Source organism: Pimephales promelas, chromosome 2 (assembly GCF_988280905.1).
Source record: "Pimephales promelas chromosome 2, fPimPro1.hap1.1, whole genome shotgun sequence".
NCBI classification, from domain to species: domain Eukaryota; kingdom Metazoa; phylum Chordata; class Actinopteri; order Cypriniformes; family Leuciscidae; genus Pimephales; species Pimephales promelas.
This window is the reverse complement of record NC_142770.1, coordinates 47,035,955-47,049,368: the sequence shown is the minus strand read 5'-3', so window position 1 is coordinate 47,049,368 and position 13,414 is coordinate 47,035,955. Positions and strand designations below refer to the sequence as shown.

Sequence of the window (13,414 nt, the reverse complement as noted above, 5' to 3'; positions counted from 1 at the left end):
TCAGCCGAGTATTCGGCTCAACTCTAGTGTAAACCCGTTTCTCCAGAGAAAGCTGAATCTGAGTGAACATGAACTAGGAGACACACGAGTGAATCAGATCGCTGCTCTACTGAAGGATAAACACTGTCAACTCAACACACTGACGTGAGTATTGCTCATTTATTTATAATATTACTTTACTTTATTACTAATGTTAGCTAATGATAATAAATCCTCACTTGTTTGAGTCAGAGCATTGTTTCCTCAGCGTTACACAGAGCCACAACAATTTAAAGCCAATTAAAAACATAATTAACATGTGATTTCAAGGTTCAAATATTTGACAAAGACAGACATTCTGATCATTTGTCAATAATTATTTCAGTTTCTGTAGAGGCAGAACAAAACTGTTCATAACTGCTTTCAATTCAATGTTTGTATTTCGCAAAATATAAAATGTCTAATTTTGGTGCAACATATACTGTAACTTGTACAAATTGAACAAGTACATTTTAGAAGTCTGTGATCAGTTTCTGCCTGAAATAAGATGAAGGTAAGTTGACTGAACGCTAGTGATGGGGCGCTTTCGAAACACTTTTACGAATCTTTTGATTCTAATCAGTGGTTCGGGGTGTGTATCAAACTGCCAAAGTCACGTGATCTTAGTAAACGAGGCTTTGTTACGCCATAACTGTTTCGAAACGCTTGGAAATGTCAATGGTTTACCAATGGAGCCGATGATCTCTGTGAACCCATGAATCATACATTTGTAGATAGATTTTTCAATGAGACATTAGCATAATTAAAAGGAATAATAGTTGTTAATAGTTTCTTATTGGCCCATTTAGCTGAGCCATCCATGAAACAAACTAAACAAGCCCTGAAAATTGATAGAAAAGCACATATTATACAGACACTTGATTTTTAATCGTATTGGACGATTAGTTGCATTTGACTGATCTTTGTTTTCAATAAAACAATAGAATGGGTTTGTAGAAGGTGTTTTTATGCAGTTCTTGGCCAGTGTGTGTCGTTTCAAACGCTTCAAAACTGTGAATAATTTTGCGTAGAATGTGTTTAATTGATTTGAAGCCGTATGCAGAATTTTATAAAAACTGAGGTCCCAAAATTGATGTTGCTAGTGGGATTCAGGGGGAATTTAGATTTTCCTGATCTACACATGTGCAATTTAAGGTGTTTAACCCCCTGAGGGCCAAAAACGCGCCCCATGTTTTGATCTTTTTTTTTCACATAGCTGCAACATAGAATTAGAATACTCTGTCATTAACCCATTTTAAAAAAAAATGTTTCATTTCTAAGGCTATACAAATGTTACTGAATAATCTATCAATGCATTTCCAGCAGATATTGAAATAATAAAGGGTTTCAATGAAATATGTGCAGTGTTGCATATTTACTGTAAATAGTCACATGACCAGAGCTGTTTATTTCCTGTTTGTGCCAAGAGAAGAGGATGGCAGCAAGAAAGCTCCCAAAGAAAAGATTAGTAAAATATGTTAACTAGGGGTGTATAACGGTACACAAAAATCACGGTTCGGTACGTACCTCGGTTTTAAAGTCACGGTTCGGTACGTTTTCGATACAGCAAAAAGAAAGAAATGCCAGAGAAATTTTCTATTTGTTTAAAGAAAAAATATTTTTAAATAAGTGTGAGTTTTCCTAGATCTTGAAACTTTCAGGTTTATAAATAGGGGTCATCTTTGAAGGATGAACAAACAATGTTTTTGGTCATCACATTAAAAATAACATTTAAATATATATTTATTTATATAATATTTGAATTTTGAAGTGCTGAAAAAAGATGTGTGAAGTACTTGAAAGCATTTCACCATTCCAGCCAAACTGGTTCCAGTTAGTGTTACTTTATTAAATCCATGGTGAATGTTGCTGGTCTGTGGACGTAAAGTACTAGTTCATTCACAGCACAATGTTTCTCCTGGTTTCCATGACAGCGCTGTTTGATCTATAGAGATCTGCGGTTAATAACGGAGAAATGTGAATGCATCTCACTAGATTTCGCAGCGATGTTATTACCTCAGTGGCGAATTCAAATGTTTTCTTTACCGGATCTCTTAGCGCTGTGTGGTAACAGTATTGCTTGATCGAGATCGGCTCGCGCTGCACAGATGTTGCTGGTCCGAACTGATAAACGATCCGTGAAGCACATAACGAGGAGCGCAGTTTCGTTCTGCTTTCATTACGATTGCCATTTGGATGTTGTGCAACGTTGTGTTGGCCGCGTCAGCACGAATTTTGCCGGCAAGAAAAATGGTCCAAGCAATCGTTCGGTTTGTATGCGTACCGAACATGTACCGTTACACCCCTAATGTTAACATAAAGATAGGACATAGATTTTTGGTACACATCATGTTTAGGGTGTCTAGTATTGATATATGCATTTACAATTACTCAACTTTGTTTAATGTGTTCATAGAACTCACAAATATGTCAACGGCAACAATAGTGACCGGTGGGATAGTGACACATTGTATCTAAATGCTAATACACAAAGGCTATCTGTTCTACCTAACTTTCTGCTGCTACCTAACTTACTACCGTATTTTACATACAGACACAGAATCACATCACACACACACACCACGTATGCCACACACACGCACGCAACACACCCCACGCCAGACACTCCACGCACACCACACACAGGCACATCACACACCTGCACACCACACACACTCACATCACACACCCCACACGGACACCCAACACCACACACACCCCTCCATGAACACCCCACACGCACACACACACCCCACATGCTCGCACACTCACATCACACACCCCCATGCACACCCACACCACACACCCCACACACGCACACTTCAACACACCCCACACGCATGCACGCACGCACACACACACACACACACTGCACAGATCAAATATACCTATATTCAGTCTGTCCAATGGTTGATACAAGACATTATCCCACCGGTCACAATTGTGACCAATCATAAAATTTAGTTTTTCACACACTTTTCCATGAAAATTAAAAAAAAATATATATAATTTATTGTTTCAAAGGGATACTAATGACACATGATTTGGATTTTTTTGTGTGTGTGTGTCTGTTTCAAACCACTTTACAGCACACACAAAAATGTATTTTCTATCTTCTCTTTAATAGAACAGTTTGCATTACATTTTGAACAGATAATTGCTATACAACAGAACTATATAAATTGCCCCTGGTGTGGGAAATTCACACACATCTTAAACCCCTGCACTGCATGAAAATAGGTGTATCCGGACCAGTATACTCCTGTATACACTGCTGAAATTCGGAAGAATCCAGGAGTATAGTGGCCGGATATATGTCAAATTCCATGGGTTTGTATATATCCGCATACATCCGGAATGATACCAAATCGGATGTATGTTGTGGACGTATACTTCCGTGCTAGAGCCATTTGTTGCCATGGCAAGTAATCCCATTAAAGTTTTTAGCAGGAAAAAAATCACACCTTTTTGCAGGAAACATTCACACCTTTTTGCCTTCCAACCAAACTGGATTGGTTGTTCTTTTAAAGCCACTCCCAACACCCAGACCACTATTGGAGGGCAGGACACATTGAAAACCCAGTAAACGGACTTTATTGGTTACTTTTAAACATAGCCCACCCTAGGCCTTGTAGCATACTGATTTGATTGGTTATATACCAGCTATGCAGATATTGCTCAAATATATACCAAACCTCCCTCCCCCAATTTTAATATATTCATTAAAATAAATTTGATATATATATATATATATATATATATATTTATATTTAAACACACAAAGAACAATGGGAAAGTCTGAAATTTTTATTAAGGTATATAACACATTCCAAATAGCATTATAAACAAGCATTACAGAGGAATTGGGAACAAAAACTAGAAAAAAAAGTATGAAGTAATAACATCTCAAAGGAAGAAAAAAAAATCATGGACATTCCAAAGAAAATTATAAACATACATTAAATAAATTGTTAACTTTTTATTTTCGTTAATTTTTTTTTTACCCAATCATTTTAAAGGACAGATGTAAAGGAATAAAGTACACAGTGTATATAAAAAGTTACATATATATATATATATATATATATAAAATATATGAAGAGTTCCATTTGAAATTTTCTCCTTTAATGATGATTTTTATCAAACTTGTATATTTAAGTTCAGTAATTTCTCTTAAATGGCAATGATAATTGCCTATTAATTGTTATTTAAGTGAAATTACTAAACTTAAATATACAAGTTTGATAAAAATCATCATTAAAGGAGAAAATTTCAAATGGCATTTAGAGGCTTTTGCATCTGAACTCTTCATATATATATATATATATATATAATATACGTAGATATTCCAAGTAAACAATATAAATAAATAGAACATTACAGAGAGTGCATTATAAACATACATTAAAATGCAAACAAGTAAACAAAATGGAGATAAGCAACATGGACAACAAAAAAAGGAACAAATATATGAAATAATACGAGAAAAATAAATAAGAAATTAAAGTGTATATAAAATATTCAAGGTGTACACTGCCGTTTATAAGTTTGGGATCGGTAAGAAGTCTCATATGCTCGCCAAGGCTGCTTTTTTTTATATATATAAAAAATACAAAAAAAGTAAGAGTAATATTGTTAAATATTATGACAATTTAAAATAAACGTTTCTATTGGAATACATTATTCTTGTGATCAAAGATGAATTTTTAGCATCATTACTCCAGTCTTCAGTGTCACATGATCCTTCAGAAATCATTCTAATGTGATGATTTGATGCTCAATAAATATTCATTATTATTACCAAAGTTGAAAACAGTTGTAGACTTTTTAGGATTATTTGATCAATAGAAAGTTATTTCATTTATTTGAAATATGATGTTTTGTAACATTATAAATGTCTTTACTGTCACGTTTGATTCATTTAATGCATCCTTGCTGAATAAAAGTATTGAGTTAATTTGAGCTATCCCCCCCAAACCAAAAAAAAATTATCTTACCGACCCCCAAACTTTTGAACGGTTATATATATATATATATATATATATATTTTTTATACGAGTTAACATTTTTCAAACTGCCATGATACGCTGGTGGTGTGACGCATAGTGTGGGTCAGCCTCTAGTCTGTTTTATAGTACCTAGCAGAGAGCAGATTGGTGGAGACCTCACCATTCACACTGGCCTTCCATCAACAATAGCATCATCTTCATCAGACATCAGTTCTATTGTTGCGGTCTTCCAAAGTTCCTTTTCTGTGTTGGTTTGTACAACCCCGGACCTGGTCTCCAGCAACTGAAAAACATGACAGTAACTTAACCACTAAAACACAGAGAGGAGGATAGTTACATTCTGAAGAGAAAAAAAAGTGCTTAACCAGTTTCTTAACTTACCAGTCGCTTTCTTTGAAGGTTCTTTGCAATGCTCGTCATAGTTTTTCTTTTCTGGGCCTTTTCAGGCTGAGCCAAGAATACTTCCTCCGCAAAGTCTCAAAATACATCTTCCAACCTGCTAAATATATCATAAATAAATGTAATGGCAATAAAAATAAGTAAAACAGAGGACAATAAAATGATTACAACATCTTTAAGATTACCTTTTACACATTCAGGGTCAACGTCTGTAAAAGTTGACCTTAATTCTTCGAAGAGGTAAGTGGTCACAGCCAGGTTATGTGATGAATTTATTCTGGGGGTGAAAGTTGCAAGTATCATTACTGAAATTCACTTTTGGCATTCCAAATCCATAGAGTAGTAGATTAAACTAACATTTAGGCTATAGTATATAAGAAACAGTCTTACCTGGTTTGTGGAACGTATTTGTGTGGGTTGTTCTCTGAATTATGGAGGCGCCTTACAGATTCCTGTAAAGTTTGAAATTAAAAAGCAATTAAATTGATTCACAATCTTCAAGAACCACAAAACTGAATTTTCAGTTAGAATAAGCTGACCATCACAGTAACCGCAAGAGACAAAACAATAATTGTAACCGAACTATGGCTTACAGCCACGTTATAGAACAATAATTGGACTTACCGCAATGTTCACGTCATGTGCCTTTTTTATTCTTTTCGAAGCGTTGTAAGATTCTTCATGTAACGTTAGTCTGTGCTGCTCATACTTTCGCTTAAGAGCATCAAGACGCTGGAGAGTCTCTCTGAGAAGATCAGGTTGTGGCCAAAGACAGATTGATCCTCCCATTGTGATTCTGCATCACAGCTGTGGGGCATGTGGATGTGATCATCCTCATAGTTATCCACTGCATTACTGACTCTCATTGATGCATCTATGGAAATATTATAACCATAAACATTTTTTACATTAGTAGCTACTTAAAATAGATCATGGAGAATTCATTGATGATGGCACCCATAGTTACACAGAACAGTGTGTGAGAAAGATACATTAATTAAAAACGAAACAATACACAATCTCCTAACTCGCCATAAGTCAATATCAATATCTGAATGAGAGATGTAGCTAGCTGGCCTGCTAGCATCAGCAATCTCTGTATAGACCATTTCACAAGATGTAAACAACACTGGTCCAGAAGCACTTCCTGTTTCAGTTTTAACACTGTATAAACGTTGGGTTAAAGTACAACCAACAGAACAACTGAATCAAAAAGTTAAACAAACATATTCAAGATATTTTCTTTACATTTGAAATTAAGAAGCCTTTTACAAACTGAAACAGGAAGTGCATCTGGACCAGTGTTTACATCTCGTAATGTGCAATAGCAGTAATGTGAGCTATTGTAAGACTAATGTAAGTTACCATACTATCTTGTACTACCGTGAATATTCATTCATTCATTCTTTCAGACTCTTAGGTCAATATCACAAAGTTAAATAAATAACATGTATATGTGGGCAATGGTAATCATGCAAGATTCATTGTATTTTGTTTACGGCTTGTTACTGATCTTAAAAGCATTCATAGAACGGACTTCATGAATCTAAAGTTAGGCAAACAAGCACATAACAGTTAGGCAAGTTAGCTTACCTGAATCTGACAATATTCAACACCCGGCGTGACTTCTTTATCGGAACATCGTAGCCGAGCCATTTCTGGGGTGTTCCTCAATCGGATTCCCGTCCTTAGGCCCTGTTAACACGAGAACGCTCGCGGGTGAAAACGTAAAAATATTTTATCGGATGTGCCTTTCGTTTACACGGCGATGGCGTTTTTGAGGCTCAAAAAAGCAAAACAAGTGAAACCACCCTCCAGAGTGGAAATCTTAAATCTTACCCGTGTAAACGGTAAAAACGCAAAAGTTTGCTTGACGGTGAAAGTTGTACGCAGGCGCGTGGACTTGGTGGTGTTGTAGTATGCACTCCTAGCCGCCTGAAGTGCATACTACATTGAATTTCACACACTTTTGCGTCTCCATTTGCACGCGGATTTCTCACACAAAACGCTCGTCTAAACGCAGAATAAAAAAAAAAGATGACGCAACGCCACTTTTGCGTTTTCTCATCAGAAAAGTTTTTTCGTGTTTAGCCTCAGTTGGGCACTTTCAAGCCTATGCTTCCAAATGTAGTGCCTTCCGCCATTGCCTCCGGTGCTCCTCGTCTGTGGTGGGTGTAGCTAAATCGTAAAGTGCACCACAACAACAATCTGACCGCCTCACATTATGTTCGTTTCACCGTTGGTCCAATTGATCTCTCCTCTTAATCCAACTGTTATGGCAGCACCTAACTGAACATTTAATACTTGACACATTTTACCGTTCGTTTCAACTAGCGCAGAATCTCATCCCTCTCATGAGCCGGAAGTTGAAGTCTTTCTCAGACGGGAGTAAGATGACAAAACGAACGCAATGGCGTCACCCTTGTTGTCGTGCAAAATAAGGTGAATAGAAGAAAACTGTTTCCAAACCTCGAACTGTTCTCTTTGCTTCGAGAATGCTGTAATTTTAAAGTATTTTTCTCGCGCTTGAAGCAATACACTAACGTTATTGGTTGCACCTCCATTACGTCACCATTGTTGTGTTTATGGTTGTGAGTGGTGAATTTCAAACCTCAAAACGCCCCCTTTTCTTGCAGCTTGTTTGTTTGCGGAAGCACTTATTCACTCAAACCACAAACCTCGGTATGACGCGTTGCAAGTGAATCTATTTAATTTTGTGAATAAATATGATGCAGCTGGACTCTTCAACATGGAAGGATAACCAGCTGCTGACAATAACACGGGAAAGCCCGGTGGTTTTGCGACCACTCGTTTCACATCATGCATGCCCAAAGAATTAACTCTGCCAAAACCGTGATGTCATTGTCCATCTCAGTTCAGATCTCATATAATGGTGTCAATGCAGGCAGTTCAATAACATTGTTGAATATTAAATAAAAATGTCCCCAACTAAGCAAAGCCAATGGCGACTAATGTTGTTGTCTGCAATTGGTAAAACTTCACAATAAAAATTTAGATATTCTGAAATGTTTCCCTGTATTTTTTATTTCATTAAATATTCAGATGTTTTTGTGAACGTATATTCATGGTGTTTATTTTGTCCTGTTTTTATAAAAGAATATTTGATTAGGATACTTTTTTTCATACAGTGGTTTTAAGGCCCTGACACAGGCGACATAAGCCAACCCTAGAGTTGGCTTTAGTCATTGCTAGTTCTTTGACGTCGGTTTTCTGTTTCAGGGCCTTAAGAATGTATTTATTTTTCTGTACAAAAAACTTGTTTGCTGTAGACCAGAGATAATTTTCAATCCTGAAGTCCTCTGCCACTCCTCCCTCTGAGAACAGCCAGCACCCTTAGTGTCAGTCATTAACATATGAAAGGTCTTCTTCACACCTCTCACACCCAGCAGTGTTTCAGCTGTATATGTCCGTGAAATTTCACGGATTCCTGTATATGCCCGCTTAGGTGAGGTTTCCGGGTTTGTCTGGAAATATACTGTTCCGTGTTACTCTAATCCGCTTTTTCCCACATACATCCAGCAAACATCAAATTGCACAGGAGTTTACCATGCCCGGATATTGCCGGATTTGAGTCTTTTCATGCAGTGCTGGGGACCAAGGTGTATTTGGGGTCAAATAAAAAAGGGAGGCTTACTGCACTTCTGAAAAATGCCAAAACGATCCGGTGCAACCAGGGCAGGACAAGATCAAACAGAACGGGAGAAACACCGGTGCACAGATCTTCTTAGAAGCTGCACCTCTAATAAATTTGCTTCTAAGAAGATCTGTGCACCGGTGTTTCTCCTGTTCTGTGTATTTGGGGTCCTTGGGATGTTCCGACATGCACTGACATCCGTGCTTTTTTCAGTTATTTATAAACATGTTAATGGCAAAGGTGTAAATTCACTCTATATACCACAAATGGGGCTACCATAATATGTCAAGTCAAGTCACATTTATTTATATAGCGCTTTTTACAATACATAATGTATCAAAGCAGCTTCACAGAGTTAAAATGAAAATAATACAACACAGATCAATAATATTGTTGAATATTAAATGTCCCCAACTAAGCAAGCCAAAAGCAAGGCAACAGTGGCAAGGAACCAAAACTCCATCAGGTGATTGAATGGAGAAAAACAACTTGGGAGAACCAGTCTGGGCCAGTTCTCCTCTGGCCAACGGAAGAACAGTGATTACAAAACAAATTGGATCGAAACATTAAGAGAATTTGTCCATTTCCATCTGTTTGGAAGTCGACGTAATCACGGCAGTTTGGAGACGAGATGTTGAGGATCAGTGCCGATGGCTGTCTTGTCGATGAGGACCGCACTTAAGGATGACTCTGGATGGGTCCAGGCGCAGGTCCACCATAGAGGGTCCCTTACCCCGGATTTCCACCAACTGCAGAACGGCTGCGGATCGGCTCCGCTGCGTGTCGGATCCGTGCTCCGCTGTCCTTCAATCCCTACCAGATACGGATTTGTTGCGGAACGGCTGCGGCAATGACTGACAGCTAAAGTCACGAGGACACGCGATATCTCGCGAATTTACGTTTGATATAACAGGATGTAGTTTCTATAAACAGAACCACAAAACCAGCAACAGTTTGTTTCCATCCAGAGGAGGGCTGCGCGTCGCCGGAGCTGGGATGGAGTCGGAATGCAGCCGTTCCGCAGTCAGTGAAAATGCACACATTGACTTTAATGGAAACCTATTGACTCCGCCGACGTTCCTGAGCAGATCCGCAGCCGTTCTGCAGTTCGTGGAAATTGGGGGTAAGGATAAACAGAGAAACTAATATTAGCGTAGACGCCATCCTTCTTTTGATGTACCAAGTACATCAGTATTTACGGGACGTGTTCCCAGTTCCGGCTGATCTACACTATGCAGCCTAATTTGAATTTAGGAAGTCTATAGTGTGTTATGTGTATGCTAGGCCAATTAGATGTTTTTTTAGTCTAGATTTAAACTGACAGAGTGTGTCTGCTTCCCAGCATGCAGGGCAACCTCCCAGTAGAGCATTACAATAATCTAGCCTTGATGTTATGAACGCATGAACTAATTGTTCCGCATTTGTCAATGAGAGCATATGGCGTAATTTAGATATATTTTATCTACCGTGCTACCGTGTTAGTGTGGGGCTATTTTGAGCCTTGTTAGTAATAACAAGCAATTTTTATTTGTCATTACTCTATGCCCTATATACTAGCGTTATACTAGCATTATAGGCTAAACTGTTTTTATAGATAAAACTATTTACATTCGGCAATCATGAAAACAAATCTCAGATAACGGTTGACTAGGTAACAATGTGTAATTAGACCAAAGGTTCATTTTGCGCCGGAGTTGTCCTTTAATATTCAAACTTACAGAAAGTTTGTGGGGTCGATGATGACGCTGTGTTTTAAGGATAGTCTAGATTAGAATGAAGTGAAGAGTGAAGGCGATTTATTGGTTGATGTATTCTAATAAGGCGCAGGCAGCCATCATCTATAGGCCTACAGCAGCAGGTCGATCGTTCACAAGATAAATATAGAATAAATGTATTTGTCATATCAAAATTAAACGTGACATTTCAATTTACCATACCCTGCTGCCTACGGGGGGTTGATTGACAGGCGGCCTGGCCAATCATAACGCCGAATACGCAATTTTGTCCGACAACAAAGCTGTCAGTATAATGTCGGTGGACTTGAACTTGAAAACGGTATTGTTTAAATTACTTAAATGACAATATTTGAAGGTTGAGACTTTGTTTCATATCAACAGTAAGCTGCTCTGAACTCTCTCTCTCTCGTAATCACTCGGTGTAACGTTAGTCTTTGCCCCGCAATGTATTTTTCACTGCGTGAGTGCATGAGAACATGATGTGTGTGACTCGTGAGAGCCGCCTGGCTCGTCGCTCGTCACACAGTAACTAAAAAAGGCGGGTCTTTGCGAACGTTTCTATAATATTAATGATAATGATTCCATGATAATGCATAAATATACGACAAAGCGCCACTAAATAACAGGGCTAATTTGTTGGGGGAGTTGTGTGGTAAGGCTTTGGCAATCAGATGGCTAGCAGTAGCCAATCACGGGCCGCCTCCTTGCTCGGGCCCCCGGGGCTTTAGCCCCGCCTAGCCCTATTGTTAATGCGGCCATGCGACCTTTTTACAAGCATCTCCTGCAGATCAGCCTTGGAAGGGCCACCACTCACTTCAAGTTTATAGTACCCAGCAACTCTAACAAGGTCATCACGTGTGCTCGTTAACAACAGCTCTTGCGAAGGAGCGAGAATAAACGCGTCTAAATCAAACATTACGAATGATACAAAATTCCCTAAACGGGCCAAAGTCAAGAAGGAAACGAAAGGAAACGAAGAAAAAATAAATAAATAAATAAATAAATAAATACATCAACCAACTTCCACGGTACAAAAAGAAACAAAAAGCACTCTCTCACAGCGCGCAGCACGACCCCCACGGAAAAAGATTTTTACTAAGGAAAAATCGAGAAGAATAAATAAATAAATACGGTCCAAAACCCGGCAAAACGAGCCCCCATTTATATGTTACGTGCCCAGAAAATGAATTTAAACAGGGTCATCATAACATATAAAAAAAACACAAGCGTTCATTGACAATATGAAAATAATTTATTGTCAGTTGTTCAAATAATTAAACAGGTAGGACACAAACAGAGCCTGGTGGTAACAACTGGTAATTAACAACAAAGCAAAACAGAAAGAAAACCCTGCTCACTATCTTCCGGATCAGAACACTGGCCTGCCTCCCGTTCGAAAAATAAAGACAAGGTTCTCCGTGAGTCTTCCGGGTCCGCTGACTGCTGCTCTAAATAAACCTACACTAAATAAGCTGAAAACCCATCACCAATACCACCAGCTCAAAAATAAAGTGAACGACTAGGACATAACACCCACACGGGTTTCACACCAGGAACGTGCTTAATGAACACATGATCTGTTGACACCGATCGTGCAACTATGACAAGGGCAAAACGGGCCGAGCACATTAGAGCCTTCGGAGCGGCACCCGCTCCGCCATTAGAGACAACGCCGAGGAAGGAATGAGAGCACGGGGCGTCAGTCAGCACCAGAGTGAGAGAGAGGAAGCGGATGTCGATCTCAGTCCCTTTAAAGCAGTCGGCCCCGCCCACTCGCAACCGGCGAAACATCACGTGACCTATAGGGAAAAGACAAAGACAACCACAGTGAGAAAGAACAGCACAGACACGGTTCCCAATAAGCGGGCCACGTAACAGTCTAACTTATTTATAACACGGAGTCGGCTTTACTGCTTTGGCTAAGTGAAGTTTACATGAGACTAGATAGTGATCTGAGATGTCATCGCTCTGCTGCAGAATTTCAACGGTATCAACATCTATTCCATGTGATAATATTAGATCTAGAGTATGATTACGACAATGAGTGGGTCCTTACATGTGTTGTCTAACTCCAATTGAGTTTATAATGTCTTTAAATGCCAATCCCAATGCATCTTTTTCATTATCTACATGTATATTAAGGTCACCAACTATTAGTACTTTATCTGCAGCCAGGACTAATTCTGATAGAAAGTCCGCAAATTCTTTGATCAAATCTTTATGGTGCCCTGGTGGCCTGTTTACAGTAGCCAGCAGAATTCTCAAACGTGATTTATCATTTACACTCATTTACACAAGAAGTATATTTAAAACTAGATTTCTTAGTGGTTTTGAGGATATTACTATAAATCACAGCAACACCTCCCCCTTTGCCTTTTAGACAAGGTTCATGTTTATAACTGTAATCTTGCGGGGTGGACTTACTGATCTCATGAAGTAGCGTGTGTATGACACGCCAATTCGTATTTCCATTTTTGGCGTGCTATCAACACGCATAATCGCTTTTCAGCGTATTTATGAACGCCGTTGTCTTAACGTTATTACTGTATATATAAATATATGACTTACCTCAACCCCGTCCCTAAACCTAACCGTCA

At 38.6% G+C, this 13,414-nt stretch overlaps 1 protein-coding gene and 1 long non-coding RNA gene across 5 annotated transcripts in view; one reads left to right on the top strand and one right to left on the bottom strand.

Moving 5' to 3' along the window:
- The window catches only part of LOC120470595 (uncharacterized), a 58,188-nt gene that overhangs the window by 7,688 nt on the left and 37,086 nt on the right, over window positions 1-13,414 (top strand). Inside the window, exon 2 of the mRNA XM_089117883.1 lies at window positions 5-144. Coding sequence (XP_088974009.1) covers window positions 5-144 — 140 coding nt within the window. The remainder of the gene's footprint in view (window positions 1-4; window positions 145-13,414) is intronic.
- On the bottom strand, window positions 3,811-7,900 carry LOC120478793 (uncharacterized). Of its 4 annotated transcripts, none has more exons than XR_016147468.1 (7): window positions 7,745-7,900; window positions 7,020-7,121; window positions 6,051-6,300; window positions 5,817-5,878; window positions 5,612-5,703; window positions 5,409-5,526; window positions 3,811-5,310 (listed from the first exon to the last, which is right to left on the bottom strand). It is a non-coding gene; the product is annotated as an uncharacterized LOC120478793 (long non-coding RNA). The 4 variants fall into 4 exon arrangements; XR_016147469.1 differs by lacking the exon at window positions 7,745-7,900 and adding an exon at window positions 7,266-7,488; XR_016147470.1 differs by lacking the exon at window positions 7,745-7,900 and having other exon boundaries at window positions 5,409-5,523; window positions 7,020-7,230.